The 16,545-nt window shown below is 40.9% G+C and overlaps 1 protein-coding gene across 1 annotated transcript in view; it reads right to left on the reverse strand.

The window, feature by feature from the left end:
* The window catches only part of KCNH3 (potassium voltage-gated channel subfamily H member 3), an 88,366-nt gene that overhangs the window by 43,245 nt on the left and 28,576 nt on the right, over positions 1-16,545 (reverse strand). The window contains exon 2 of the mRNA XM_034412545.3: positions 2,390-2,623. Within this exon, the coding sequence (XP_034268436.2) occupies positions 2,390-2,623 (234 nt within the window). The remainder of the gene's footprint in view (positions 1-2,389; positions 2,624-16,545) is intronic.

The raw sequence follows: 16,545 nt of genomic DNA on the forward strand, positions 1-16,545 counted from the left end.
AAATAGTTGGAATAAGCCAGTCCAGAAGGCAGAGGTAGATAATAAGCTAATTTCAATTGGGTTAAGGTCTGGGCTATTCCCAGGCCATTCCAGCAGTGGAATATGATTAACTTGAAACTGCCCCCCAAAAAAGTGGTGTTATTAGCCATCAAACCTCCAAAATACACTTTTTCCAAAAGGTTTCCACAATTTTGGCCACTACTGTATGTATTTTTGATACAATGTCTTATTAGCTGATTGAAGCTTTAATCATCATCATAATTGTCGCTGTGTGAGCACTTTTGAGCACCCTGAGGGCTGCACAGTTAATACCTCTGCTGCGTGAGCTGCATTAAGCTGCTTCTGGGGCCAGTTCAAGGTGCTGGTTATCAATTTTAAAACCCTTCATGGCATGGGATCAGGCTACCTGAATAACCATCTTATCCTAATTACATTGATCCAGATAGGCAGAGCAGGTAAGTTACAGACCTATCAGTTCTGTAAGAATTTTGACTGACAGGATCTAGGAAGAAAGTTTCCTCTGTTGTGACCCCTGCCCTATGGAACATCTTGCCCCCTCAGGTGAGGCTGCCCATCCCCACCATACCACCCCAACTCTTCTGGCCTTTGGGAACTGGCATGGGAATCTAATAATGGTATGCAATCTTGGGGATTGCTTGAGTGTGCTTCTCCATCTTTTTAATTCTGTTTTTTTAACTGTGCCTTTTTATATGGCTTTATAGTTTTCATCTGCAAACCTCTCACTCAGATAGCAAAATAGGCAGTATATAACTTTAACAAATAAAATAAAATTGCATTTTTATCTTTTGTTCTATTGTTAGTTGTATTATGACCTGGTTTGATGAGAAGAAAAGCAGGAATTAAACCAAAGAATCAGCATTGAATCTGACTGAAGCTCCTAGAAATAATTCTGGTTTCATTTCTATTGTGTTTTATAGCTGCTGAACTAGAAAAGAAAAATGGGAAATTAATACTATAGATGGAAACAGTGGCAAGATTATTGTATGCACAAAGAAGAACAAAATATCCATGGTAGAAGATAGGATTATAAAATTGATGGAGAAATGGCAAAGCTATCCAATTTGGTCAGGGAAAAATGAGAAAGACTTTAAAAAAATATATCTGGAAGCCTTAAAAGGACTTTTTGTTGAAATAAGGAAAGAGTGAATTGATGATTTATGGACTTGGGGATTGAAAGGGTTAAAGAGAAAGAGAAACAATAAGATGGCAATTACTTGGTAGAAAAGGGCGGAAGTCGTAACAAAGCTCCTCTTTTCTAACTTTCTATTTTTCTCTTCCTTTTTTTTTTCTTTGCACCTTTTTCACTGATTTTTCTTTACCTACTTTACCCTTTTTTCTAAATGTTATTGCTTTCATCTCTTAATTTAATAAATTATTAAGTTTATAAATTTAATAAAATGTGTGTTTGTGTGTAGGTGGGTATATAAATGGACCCACTGCGGTATACATGTTTATTAGTATGGTGATATCCATGCTCCACTTGTTGCCCCAGTGCTGGTATCCGCTTCTCACGGTTATTGAATAAACCTCTCTTCTATCTGTTGGCCTCCTTTACTCATTGGGTAGAGAATTGTTATTCCACAACATGGCACTCACCATCTGCTCTTAAAGCATCTTTGGTGTTCACGCAGAAGTGGGAGGGGTGGTGTGAACAAATCTCAGCATGCATGTAGGTGTGTGACTACGGGCATTCCTAAGCGTGCTAAATAAAATAGCAGTCTTTTTTCCCCCCAACTGCTTCCTCCTTGGCAATGGAGAGAGTCACAGATCAAGGATATATAAGGGAGACAGACAATTCAATCCAGGGCACTGGTTTTGGGGTGCAGAGGCTGCCTTTGAGCCGCACACACACACTTTCAGTTGAAACAAAAACCAAGGAGCAGGGGAAAGCTCTGGAAAGCCGCTCCTGTTCATGCTAGACGTGAAGAAAAAATATTGCTCTAAGGCCCACATTCAATGTTCTTCGCACTTGAAATGCTTCCAGAAGGATCTCTGCTGCAAGAGGTCCAGATAGAAAAGACAACAAGAGCACTGCGGTTGTGTAGAACAGGGAAGCAGAGCAACGCAACTTGCTTAGCCAGCCTGAGCCACTAACATTCACTTGCTGCATATTATTAAAGATCTTCTTTTCCAGCTAATTTTCTGTCAAGCAATATTCATAACACAAAAACACACAGAGAGAGACACACACACAAGGGGGGTGGGGGCAGGAGGGCGGGCAGGCAGGCAGGCAGGCAGGCAAATAGACAGACTGACAAACTCACTTTCTACATTATCTACTTCAACTTCCATTTTCCACTCCGTGGTACAAACTCTCCCCCAACGGTTCCTTTGCAATTCAAAGTATGTTCTCAGAAACCGGACTCACCACTTTTCCTGTAGAGGATGAGCTCAGCTTTAAATTCCTTGCGCTCGTCAAGGGCTTTGCGGATCTGGGTGCGCACCAGCTCACTGGTGTCAGGCCCATAGAGGAAGTTGCAGGCACAGCAACGTTGCATGACCTCAGCCCGGGAGAAGCCAGTCAGTTCACAGAAGCCATCAGAACAGTACACCACTGGGAAAGCTCCCCGGACTTGGGCATTGCCCAGGACAAAATTACTGTCTGAAGAGAAAAAGAAAAGAAACGATGATCACTAGCTTGGCTATCCCAGCTATCTCAGAGAAAATCACTTAGTCAACCTGGTGTCCACTAAATGAGTTGCTCTGCAGCTGGGTTTCCCAGCCTTGGCAATTTTAAGACATGTGGACTTCAACTCCCAGAATTCCTGAGCAAGCATAGTTGCCTGGGGAATTCTGGGAGTTGAAGTCACATGTCTTAAAGTTGGGAAACCATGCTCTATAGCAGGGGTGTCAAACTTGCGGCCCGCAGGCCAAATGCATCACGCACTGGCCACGCCCACCCCCATTTTAGCAAAGGAGGGGAAAGCCACAATACGTCACGTGATGACAATGTGACCTACAAGTTTGACACCCTGCTCTATAGCTTTGATCTTTGAGACACCAACTTTCAGGACTCTTACCTAAATGTTGATATTGAATTGTCACTATTGAAAAGCACTGGTGTACTTTATTCACTAAGACACATGGCAGTCAATGCTTGAATTAATTACGACTACCCTGTAAAATTTTTGAAAGGCCTAGCTTGAAGCAAGTATTCATGATGATTAGATCATGATTAGGACTGATATCTTAGCCAGTAATCCTATATACACTTAGCAGTAAGTCCCATTGAAATCAATAGGATTGACTTAATTTTTGGTGTATATTAGATTTCACTATATATCACATTTCTTAGTTTTCCAGGATATTTGTAACCAGATGACATATTTATTAATGACATAAATGCTGTTAGCATAATGTTTATGGTTTACAACAACTGCTACTACTAAACCCAAACATCCACCAGGGTTGAGATGACAGAAGGCAAGAACCTTATTTAACTGCTTTCAATGTGATCCCAATGGACATTTTTTCCATCTCACCCAAACTGCAATTAGCTGGAAGAAATATTTTCTCTCATGGCTAGACATTGCCCCTAATATGGAAAAAAATAACAATAGCAGCAAATTATGTACGTCATTTCCTCATAGCAACTTATAGTGTCATCCAATCATTGCTTTGCTAAAATAGCAGTAATAAAAACAAGATTCATGTTAATGAAACGTTCAAAACTACATTGAAACAAGCTTGGAGAGCAAACCTCTACCAAGATTCGGGTAACTCCAACAATGGCCGAATGCTGCTAGGAAGTTGGTTGAAGTCACTAACCAAGTTAGTTACCTAGTCATTACCACCACTATACTGGTGGTATAGTGCATACTTTGTTTATTCAATGGTTGATCAGCCTTCTGATGTCTTTCTGATGTCCATTGGACCATTAAAACCATGAAATGCTAGCAAGAGAGCCAACACATCTGTGTTGTAGGACTGTAGTTCCTTCACATCTCAACTGCACTAGTTTGGGGTAGGTTGCTACCTTTACTGCTATGAATCAGCCTCAGATTGTAATGTCGGATTGAGACAACAGGTTATAAGAGGAAGGAAGGATAATGGAGGACTGAGCTCGTGCTCTCTGAGCTTGGTGATTTTCTTGCAGATGTTCTCATTACTAAACTAGGTAACATCTTCAGTACCAAGGACAGAAGGACTGGAATGTATCTCTGAGTGAGATGTATAGAATAATAGCTGTAGCAGAGTGTGGTTACTTTTGAGGGACTGACAAAGAAAAGGAGGTGGATTGTAATCCATGATAGTCTATAACATACTGAATTTGTCAGCCTTTCAAATGCACAAAGCTCTAGTAAAAGCTTTGCTGGGATTGTTTGTTTGTTTGTTTGTTTGTTTGCATCCTTCCTTTATTATTTTTTACAAATACCTCGAAATGGCAAACATATCCAATAAACCTCCTCCCCCTATTTTCCCTACCACAACAATCCTGCGAGATGAATTGAGCTGAGAGAGATTGACTGGCTCCAAAATCACCCAGCCGGCTGTCATGGCTAAGGTGGGACTAGAATCACAGTCTTCCAGTTTCTAGCCTGGTGCCTTCACCATTAGACATCCTGGCTGAGGCAGGGGTTAGAAACACAACTCTCCAAGAAGACTGGCCATCAGCTACAGTCTGGGGGGAAATGAGAAGAGGAACCAAGGACTAGAGCTGGGATCTCAGGATGCCCTACATGCCTCAGTCCCCAGATGCCTCATAGGGAGGGAGTGAAGCTACATTCTTAATTCCTTCCCCACTCTCTTCCCAGGAGTTGGCACCATCTGGTGCATCTCCAGTTTCTGACTATTTTTACCCTGTTTGTTCTGTGCAGAGTTTAGTCATCGCCTGCGGCAGCTGGACTCAAACCCCCAACTTCTCACCAGGCAGAAAAAGCCAAAGCCCATCCCCAGCCCTGCCTGATCCATTTGCATAGATTTGAATAGGAAAAACAGAGTCCTGAAAGATAACACAGAGATGCTGGAGGGACATTTCCATATCCAGAGAAGAAAAAGGGAAACAACCCAATTGGTCCGGAGAAGAAGAATGGAGAGAGAAGGAGATGATGCAGAAGAATGTAATCTAATGGCTAAAGCAGGGTGACAGAATGGAGAATTCCTAGTTTTGAGGATTCCATAGAAATTCTAGGAAAGTTGGACAAGTGCACACCCTTCCTGATTGAACCTAAAATCTAACAATAAATACTTCCAACTGTCCAAATAACAACTCGTTGAAATTGCAATCAATGTTAAAATAATTCAAAAAGCCATGACACATGTAAGACACACAGGGTTTGCACGTTATGAATGGAAGATAACAAATGTTCAGGTATAAGGAAAACAAATTTGTTAGATTTGTTAGATTGAAAGAGTACCAAAAATCATCTCTGCAGTAGCAGAGAAAGAGAATTGTGTTCACAGAATTGTGCTGGTGCTATACTCAGAATGTCTCTTTTGCATAGACATACTATGGGGTTGTTGTTGTTTTTTAATAGTGTGCAAGGATCAGTCCTTGTGGAGAATTTTATAGAATCCCCTCCTTCCAACAAAAGCTTTTTACTGCTGACAAAAATCTCCTCCCCACCCCCTAATAAAAAAATCTCAAGGACAAAGGAAGGTTGTACAATCTTTTTTCCTAACCAGGAAAAAATATAGGGAAAAAGTTTGAGAAGACAGGGCCTGGAAGGAAAAAAATATGGCCACCTTCTTCTAGTTTATAGAAGATGATGGATGGCGTTTAAATTTAATTTATTGTTTTAGCAAGATGGGCAGTATGTAAATTTAATAAATGAAGAAATAAATAAAAGAAAAATAAACAGAAAATCTTGCAGCATCAACAGGTTTCCCAGGGCCATTTAATACATCCACAAGTGAAACTAGATTGCTTAAGAACGGAAGAAATCTTTCACAGCAGGAATATTAAGTGTGGGAAAGAGAACCTGGATTGTATATGTGTATGCCTGTGGCTAAAAGTGTAAAATAATTATTTAATTATTATCTTGTAAGAGGATTACAACAAGAACCTGCCAAAACAGAAATCCCTTGAATCAGAATTTCCCATTTTGAGAACTTGTTATAGTCAATTGCTAAAGTCAAAATCTTTGTGTTACAAAAGTAAGGAAAAGAATCTGCCAGACAAACTCAAGGTGTTTTTTTAAGCATTTTATACCCCATTAAATTTTGAGTACGCAATTATTCCTACAGACTTCTTCCTGTAAGGTATTTATTTATTTATTTATTTATTTATTTATTTATTTATTTATTTATTTATTTATTTATTCGATTTATATGCCGCCCTTCTCCGGAGACTCAGGGCAGCTTACAATGCATTAAGCAATAGCCTTCATACTTTTGTATATACCTGCTTAGTAGGGCTTTCGGGGCCCCCCCAAGCAGTGTTCTTTTTTATACAAAGTCAATTTATTGCCCCCACAATCCGGGTCCTCATTTTACCTACCTCGGAAGGATGGAAGGCTGAGTCAACCTTGAGCCTGGTGAGATTTGAACTTGCAGTAATTGCAGGCAGCTGGCAACTAAATGCTACTTTAACAGCACTTAGTTCACTGCGCCAACAAGGCTCTTATATATTTTGAAAATAGAATATTATTTGTAGGTTCTGAGTATTGTTTCTAAAATAGTGACTCTTGAGACAAGCACGCTTGTAAAGTGGAAAGATCCATCGAAGTTGCCAGTGTTAAAACGATAGTCAGAACCTTGCATGTACAATAAAATATTCCATTTTCAAAACAGAGAACTCAAAGAGAGCTTTGTTTTAAGTGTCATAACTTCAGCTAATTGTCTAAATATTGAGAGGCACAGCTGGCTTCACGTTTAAAATTCAGTAGTAACAAATGCATCAAAGACCCAATAAATTCCGTTTCAAAAAACTTGTGTCACTGTGGCTCAAAGCCATATTTGTCAGACCCAAAGATTCCATCCACTCTTTCTGCAAAAGCAGCTCACTATTCGTCTCTAAAAACCCCTGGGTTCATGTCACTCCCTTTCTCTTTTGCCCAATCAGTACAAAGTCATGGGGATGTTTGTCAAAAACTCAGCCTTTCCTTCTCCTTCACATCAAAGGGAGGACTGGTGTCCAAACCTGTGGGGAAGACAGACTTTCAACCCACAAGAGAAATGGTGTGTGGGTACCAAGGCAATGTGACACCAGGGAAATGGCCCTATAACTAGTGATGACGCAGTCTGTGCAGCTGAACTGTTTTCAGAAACACACATATGAAGCTGGGGCTGGTAACACTTCATAAAATAATAAATAAAATAAAATAAAATAAAATAAAATAAAATAAAATAAAATAAAATAAAATAAAATAAAATAAAATAAAATAAAATAAAATAAAATAAAATAAAATAAAATAAAATAAAATAAAATAAAATAAAATAAAATAAAATAAAATAAAATAAAAATCTTACAGCGACAGGCCATAATTCTATAGATTAAACTGGGTTGAAATAGTGAACTTGTGCCAGCTGGGAACTGTAGTGCTGTGTATGCAGTGCCTGTTAAGAATGCCCCTAGGTCTCAAGGGTTTGCAACCTTAAACACTCAAAGAGCCATTTGGACCTGTTTCCCACAGAAAAGAAAACACCGGGAGCCACAAAACCCTTCCCATGCCTGACTATTTCTTGAGCGGCCACAAAACTAACATATGTAGTTGAATTAAACGTTCTGTTTTCTTCTGAAACTTTTCTTTTCTTGGATTTATCCATAGTTGGCCTACTGGGGTTGAAAAGCTCAATAAATCGTGTGCCGGTGGGTGTCGCACATTGGCGGTTGTGACGCATATTTTGAGTGACAGGGAGCTGCAGAAGAGGGGTGAAAGAGCCACATGTGGCTCCAGAGCCGCAGGTTGCTGACCCCTGCCCTAGGTTTTCACCAACAGAACTACAACACCCAGGATTCTTCAGGGAGAATGCTGATGGGTCAACCGATAGAGATACAGTAGATAGCATTAATATATCTTGAGCACAATTGTCCATGAAATGGAGGTCTCCTCAGGGACTGGAGTGATTTCCAGGTTAAGCTAATGTTCTTGCTTCCTTGGTTGAAGTTGCAGTTTCAAATGTAGGTAAAGGCACCCAGCCTCTTAGAAAACACCCAGATCAGGATTAAATAGCTCCTTTACTAAGGAGTCGGAAGGCACAATTGATACGGAAGCTACTGAACTGGAATCTGATGGCTGAATAGTTGGAAAAAGAAAGAAGAACCTTTGATTTCAGCATCCTTATCTTAACAGTTTCTTCTCTGCAGAGCAAACTGCTGGAAGGGATTATCTTTACATCCTGCTTACCATGACACAACTCTTTAGTAACCTTTTGGAAGGAACATGTCCTTGTGATCAGGGTGGATAAAAATCAATGATTTTTTTTAAAAAATCAGATTTTTTTGATTTAAATCGGATTTTTTTGATTTAAATCGAATTTATTTTAATAAAAAACTTTGGGGGTAAAAATCTATCGTAAGATAGTTTTCTGTTTAAGATATATAAATAATTTAGTTTATTCAGCATGAAATGGAGCTTAGTTATGTAGCATGAGGCTGTATATTCTGCAACACTGGGATTATCGGTGAGTCAACAGTGGGTCAAAGGAGTAGCAGAGATGACAGTTGCTCTTTAAAAATTATGATTTAAATCGAGTTGATTTAAATCAAGCCTTTTTACTAGTGATTTAAATCATGATTTAAATTGTGATTTAAATCAACTCGTTATAAATCAAATCCACCCTGCTTGTGATATCACCATTTCATCCCCAACCTATAACAGCCCAAAGTAATTTTTAATGTTCTAGTTTGGCAGCCACGTTGTCCTTTCTTCTCCCAACACAAAACTTCCCATCAGGACAGTCCAGGAAAGCAATCTGCTTAACTCCCATTGACCCAGCATATCTGCTGTATAAACCTCTCTCCCCATCCAGTTATTAGAAGCACTCTGCTTCTCTATCCCTTTGGTTTTTGCTGTTAGAATAACCAAACTCCTGATCTATAGAATATAGAATAACAGAGTTGGAAGGGACCAGGGGTGGGTTCTAATTTTTTTTTACTACCAGTTCTGTGGGCGTGGCTTATTTTGTGGGCGTGGCTTGATGGTCATGTGACAATTCTTTAGGATTTAGCAGAGGTACTGGTCTACCAGGCTTTTTTATTTTTTTATATTATTATTATTGTTGTTGTTGTTGTTGTTGTTGTTGTTATTATTATTATTATTATTATTATTATTATTATTATTATTATTATTATTAATTGAATTTTTATACTGCCCTTCTCCCGAAGGACTCAGGGCAGTGCACAACCACGATGAAACTAACAGTAAATAAAAGTTAAAATTAATTAAAACAAATTAAATAATCTGGTCGAGAACATAATTAAAAACTAAAATATCCCAATTAAAATTCAAAATTTTTAGGCCAGCCCAGCTTGCTGGAATAAAAGCGTCTTGAGGGCCCGGCGAAAGGTGCGAAGGTCGGGGATCCTCCGTATCTCTGGGGGCAATTCGTTCCAAAGGGCAGGTGCCCCCACAGAGAAGGCTCTCCCCCTGGGGGTCGCCAGTCGACACTGTTTGACCGACGGCACCCTGAGGAGTCCCTCTCTGTGGGAGCGTACTGGTCGATAGGAGGCTATTGGTGGCAGAAGGCGATCTCGTAGGTACCCAGGTCCTAAGCCATGGAGTGCTCTAAAGGTGGTAACCAACACCTTGAATCACACCCAAAAGGCCACCGGGAGCCAGTACAGCTCGCGCAGGCAAGGTGTTACATGGGAGCGCCGTGTCGCTCCCATAATCACCCACGCGGCCGCATTCTGGACCAGTTGAAGCCTTTGGGTGCTCTTCAAGGGGAGCCCCATGTAGAAAGCATTACAATAACTTTTAACTGCTTGCAGAGCTGTACCGGTCTACTCATTTGTTTTTGGAGGCACTGGTCTACCCATTTATTTTTGGAGGCATTGATCTACTCATTTGTTTTTGGAGGCACTGGTCTACCACCACACTGCCTTTTAAGATTGATCAGCTGTAGGACGGCCCTTTGAAGCCCCACGGCAAGAGTTTAAACAGTTTTTTTTCTTCTAGCCAATCAGCTGGGACTCAGGAGGCAGCAATAGATTGGGGGTGGGGCCAAATAAAAGGTAAGAATAATGCGGGGGGGCGGGGGGGCGCGGCGGGGCAGAACCGGTTCGGTGACGTCATATTGTCACCGCTACTGGCTCAGCGGAACCAGGAGGAGCCCACCACTGGAAGGGACCATGGAGATCTTCTAGTCCAAGCCCCTGCTCAAGCAGAAGACCCAGTGGCATATTAACCATTAAGCAGACTAAGCACATGTTTAGGGCACCAGGCCCAAAGGGGGCACCACAAAGTTGAGAAAGAATCAAAAACCCAATGAAGATTTGTAAAGGAGGGGGGCACCAAGATTTGTCAGTGCTTAGGGCACCAGTGAGCCTTAATCCACCACTGAGAAGATCCTATAACTTGTCAAATGTTTGTCCAGTCGATTCTTAAAAACCTCCAGGGATGGAGCACCCATAGCTTTTGGAAGCAAGCCATTCCACTGGTTAATTCTTCTCACTGTCATCTTAGTTACTCAACTGGGTCAGTGAAAATCTTCAAGATGGCGGACTGTGTTGACAGAAGCCCTGGCCTTTCCGTTCACCAAAAGGGACGGGTTTTGACTGGAGTGTTGCACTGACCATCCTGAAGATCTTGAGCCTTCCGCAGATGCCTCTGCTTGCCACTCTAATAGAGAGTCAACCTTTGCAAGATGGGTGGTGCAGTGGAGCAGGGGTGGGTTATATTTACCTTTACTACCGGTTTGCATCGCGCCCTCGGGCCCACGCACCTGTGCACCCGCGTGCCCGCGCTTGCTTCGCTCACACCCGAGTGCATGCGCATATCACCTATGATGATGTCCGGATCAGTGGGCGGAGCCTCCCGCCGGTTTTACTACAGGTTCTTGCGAACCGGTCCAAACCGGGAGCAACCCACCACTGCAGTAGAGCAATGGAAGCCTCGCTCTGGCAGACCCCAAAGGAGGAGGCTCCCCATGGTTGCCAGCATCTGAATTTGTCAATCTTCTGCTCTTCACACTGAATACTGAACACCCAGAAGAGTGATAGGTCTCATTAGTGTGTGATTGTGTGTGTGTTGGAGAGATCATAAGATAATAATTGTCATTTACAGCCAAAAGACCTGAATACATAGAATATAAGAAATCCTAATGAGGCATAATGGTTAGGGTATTGAATTAACTAGGAGACCCGGGTTCAAGTCCACTTTCAGCCACTTGAACCTCACTGGGTAACTTTGGGGCAGTTGCTTTCTCACACCCAAGGAAGTGTTGTTGGGCTGTCGTGGGGAAAATGGGAGGAGGGAGTGTCATGTATGTTGCCTTGATCTCCTGGAGGAAAGGTGGGACATAAATCTAAAAAGTAAGAATATACACCATTGGTGGCACAGTGGATAAAGTGCAGCACCGCAGGCAAAAATCTGCCCTCAGCCTGGAGTTCAATCTTGATGGATCTCAAGGTTGACTCAGTCCTCCATCCTTCCGAGGTTGGTAAAATGAGGAGCCAGATTGTTGGGGGACAATATGTTGACTCTGAAAACTGCATAGAGGGGTCTGTAAAGCACTGTAAAGCAGTATAGAAGTCTAAGTGCTATTGCTATCGCAAATGCAAATAATGCTTCTATCCACCCACCGAGTGCAGTAAAGCACTATGGGAAAGTATCAGGGCTGGGTTCTAAATTTTTTTACTACAGGTTCTATGGGCGTGGTTTATTTTTGGGCGTGGCTTGGTGGGGGGTAATGTGACTGGGTGGGCGTGGCCAACTTTTTTTTTTTTTTTTTTTTTACTTTTAAAAGCATCTTTTCTACAACCTTAAGAGGTTGCAGAAAAAAATGCTTTCAGGAGCCTCTGACAATCAGGCAACTCAGCTGGGATCGCCAGAGGCTTTTAAAGGCATTTTTTCCCCTACAACCTCTTCGGCTGAAGAGGTTGTAGAAAAAATGCTTTCAGAAGCCTCTGATGATCCCAGCTGAGCCACACGATCATCAGAGGCTTTTTTTTTTTTTTTAACTTTTAAAAGCATTTTTTCGGCTGAAGAGGTTGTAGAAAAAATGCTTTTAAAAGTAAAAAAAAAAAAAAGCCTTTGATGAGGTGGGCGGGGTAAGCGAGCGGCGACCGGCCAGGGACCGGTTCTTGGGTGTGGCAACCCACCACTGGGAAGTATATATATATGGGTGGGGGAGGGAGAGAAAAGGCATTTTGCTTGACCAAAACTTAGTTGGGGGGGGAAATTAGCATCGGGAAGGAGAGTGAAAAGGGAAAAAGAGACGCAATAGCAATATCACTTTCTCATTTTATATTTCAAATCAGCTCTTCCTCTCACTCTGGCAGACTTTGGTGGAGGAAGCTTCATTTAACCTAACATTGATTTAGTAGCAGAGTTTCTGACATTACTGTATAAAATAAGGACAGCTACTGAGCATGACGTTTAAAAAAATATTAATTTTATAAAAAGAGTCCTAATGCTGTAATCCTTAACTCCACATATTGTCCTGTCTCCAAGGAATTTGTTTCTTTGGAAGATTATTATAAAATCTTCTACTCTCCCCTGAGTCCGGATAGACGATTCATGGGTATGATCTATATAGGAAAAGCTTCTATAAGATTGGGGTATGTTTCAGTTTGGCTCTCAGATGTTTTCTTAACATAATTATCTCTCTATGTAAGTCATTTTAAGGGGAAGAAAAAGCTTAAGGTGGCTTAAAAATAGTCCACACAGTCCTAGCACTCACAATGCAATCGGAACATTTAAAAAGCAATTCAAGGTACTTTAAAATGTTAACTCTCTTCTGTTTGCTCTTTCTTTCAGTTTTCTATAATATGAATGGTTTTCCTATGGAAAAAAAAGTAAAAATTTCTCCTTATATATGGGCTACAGATATAAATTTAGTCACACAAGTGCATCTTGAGGTCTCTGCAATTGTGTGACTAAGTTTGTATCTGTAGCCCATTTATAAGGAGAAATGCTTAATCTTTTTCCCCATAGGAATTTAAAGCAAATTAAAACTTGGAAACTGCAGTGTATTGATGGCAAAAGTAAGTTTCTGGATCCTTATTTTACGACCTCAGAAGGATGAAAGGCTGAGTCAACCTTGAGCTGGTCAGGATCGAACTCCTGACAGCGGACAGAGTTAGCCTGAAATACTGCATTGTAACCACTGTGCTGTCATGGTGACTTACAACCTATCCTCTCACAATCATTGCTGCATCTCCACAAATATGTGGTCAAAATTTGAGTGCTTGGCAACTGGCATGTATTTATGATGGTTGCAATTTTCTGAGGGTCATGTGATAACCAATTGTGATCTTCTCAGCTGGCTTCTGACCTGCATAGTCAATGGAAGCCGCCGGATTTGCTTAATGACTGCATGACTCACTTAACAATTGTAGTGTTTTGCTTACCGGTGGCAAAAAAAGATTATAAAATTGGTACAACTCACTTAAAAACTGCCTTGCTTAGCAATGAAAATTCTGTCCCAATTGTGGTCATAAGTTAAAGACTACCCATACAGTCTGATCTAATAATAAACATGTTGAGATTCTGGAAAGAGTGCAGAAAAGGGCCCCAAAGATGATTAGGGGACTGGGGGCTATAACATATGAGGAACGGTTGCAGGAATTGGGTATGTCTAGTCTAGTGAAAAAAAGGATTAGGGGGCGACATGATAGCACTGTTCCGGTATTTGAGGTTGAGGGGTCAACCTATTTTCTAAAGTACCAGAGGGCAGGACAAGAAACAATGGATGGAAACTAATCAAGGAGAGAAGCAACCTGGAACTAAGGAGAAACTTCCTAACAGTGAGAACAATTAACCAATGAAATGGCTTGCCTTCAGAAGTTGTGGGTGCTCCAACACTGGAGATGTTTAAGAAAAGATTGGACAGCCATTTGTCTGAATTGATATAGATTTCCTGCTTGGACGGGGGGGGGGGGGTAGACTAGAAGACCTCCAAGGTCCCTCCCAACTCTGTTATTCTGAAATTCTGCACTCTAAATTCTGAAATTTCATCTTCTCCATTTCTCATTTTCCATGATGTGAATTAAGGTTTAAGAATGATCTTCCTGATCATCTGAAGGAATGAAACTTACGATATAGATAAAATAGCTTATGAAGACGTGTACCATCAGTTACAAGGAATCTCCTAAATGGGGCTTCAAATAGAATTTAATTGGAACTGTAATTTACCAACACTCAGCCTCAAATCTATCAATTTATCTGCTACAATGTCCTACCTGTCAATGACTACTTCAGCTTCAACCACAACAATACAGGAGCACACAATAGATACAAACTTAAAGTGAACCGCTACAAACTCGATTGCAGAAAATACGACTTCAGTAACAGAGTGGTCAATGCCTGGAATGCACTACCTGTGCACTACCTGTGCAATATCTGTGGTTTCATCCCAAAACCCCCAAAACTTTAACCTAAGACTGCCTACTGTTGACCTCACCCCATTCCCAAGAGGTCTGTAAGGGGCATGCATAAGAGCACCAGTGTGCCTACCGTCCCTGTACTAATGTTTCCTCTATTTGTATCTATTTTATGTATCCAATCCATGTTTATACTTATTACCTAATACGTTCTTGACAAAAATAAAAAAATAAAATAAACCTGAGCTTTACACATCAGGATGGATAAAAATCGATATTTTTTTAAAAAAATAAAAAAGATCGGATTTTTAAAATTTAAATTGGATTTTTTAAAATCAAATTTATTTTAACAAAATTCTTTTGGAGTAAAAATCTATCTACACATAGTTTTCCATTTAAGATACATTAATAATTAAGTTTATTCAGCATGAAATGGAGCTTAGTTATGTAGCATAAGGCTGCATATTCTGCAATATTTACATTTTTGTTAAACTCATTCAATGAATCCAAGCTCTGCAAGCTGAGATAACATGCACTGTTCACACAATTTCACAGTAAGAATGAGATAAATCATAAAACAAAGTTCAGGAATATTCCTTTATCCCATTGTTTTGCAAATTTATGTACACTACGAACTGTATGATTGTTTGAAGAGAAATGCATCTGTACTACCAGGGACTAAGTGTGAGGAGGAAGGGCAAGCAGTAAAAATGAAAGTGAAACCTTCTAAGCAGCTTATGAATATAATATTAAAGAGCACCTGTCATTTATGATCCATCAGGGCAGCACCTGTTAGCAGGCATCCACTCACCTGCTGTCTGCTACGTCCCTCACCTTGTTGTGTCACTGCCACATCACCAGCCGTCCCATTAAAATGAATGGGACTGTCGGCGAGTCAACAGCAGGTTAGAGGAGGAGCCTCTGCAGGACATAGATGACAGCTGCTCTTTAAAAATTATGATTTAAATCAAGTCGATTTAAATCGCTAGTAAAAAAGGCTTGATTTAAATCAACCCTTTTACATATGGCCCATTATTACATGATTCCACCCTGACAGTTTAATGCAACTTGGCTGTATTATTTATCCAACGATTACTCCTCTCTTCATCATTAAAAGTGATGAAATTTATTAAAAACTGAAATTTATTCTACTGTATGTCCCAAGAGGCTGTTGGACTCCAATTCTCAACAATACAGCCATGAATGGAGATGATGAGAATAAATTCCAACAACACCCAGGTTGCTATGAATTTTCCCTCTTGATTCCAGAATTCGTTAGCTGGGGGCTCAGCCAATTTTATCACACCATCAACACTGCAGGAGACATGAGACTTGTTCAAGGTTGCACAGTGTGTTTTTATATTAATTAGGAGAAAAAAAATAACACGTTTTTCAAATGTTTTGGATTACTAGTCCTGTAATTGCTCATCATTGCTCAGGCTAGCTGGGAGTGGTTGCCAGCCTGTGTCTTAGTTAGGAAAGGGCCTTTTGGGTTTTTTCCCTCTCCTATTTCATTCTGAAACCTTTGTGGGGTGGAAGACTTGACACCTCTGAGTTTACCCAGAATGCATTTGCCTCCCTGATGATGTTATTATTGGCTAGTGCAGGGGTCGGCAACCTTAAACACTCAAAGAGCCACAAAGGTCCTAACTGGAAGCCCCCGTTCAATTCTGGAGCCGACCGGAAGTCCAGTTCCCCCATCATAGTCTCCTCCTAGCATGGCATCCTTTTTCCTCTGCTGCCTGGAAGTCCAGTTCCTCCACTATAATGTCTCCTCCTAGTGCGGCATCCTTTTTACTCTAACTGTCCTAACTGAAAGCCGTATTAATTGTGGAGCCGACCAGCAACAGGGAGCCGCAGCAGAGGGATGAAAGAGCCACATGCGGCTCCAAAGCCACAGGTTGCTGACCCCTGGGCTAGTGGATGTGGCCTCCAGATCGCAATTGCCTACCAGCTAGTGCTATGCTCATCCAAACATCTACTTTTGGAAGAACCTGCCAGCTTCCTGAGCAAACATTCCTGATCTCAAAATACGTACTAGAGTAAGGGTGTCAAACTCACATCATCATGGAGTCATCATGTGACGTATCGTGACT

Source organism: Pantherophis guttatus, chromosome 2, assembly GCF_059756535.1.
Source record: "Pantherophis guttatus breed Tessera chromosome 2, ASM5975653v1, whole genome shotgun sequence".
NCBI lineage: Eukaryota > Metazoa > Chordata > Lepidosauria > Squamata > Colubridae > Pantherophis > Pantherophis guttatus.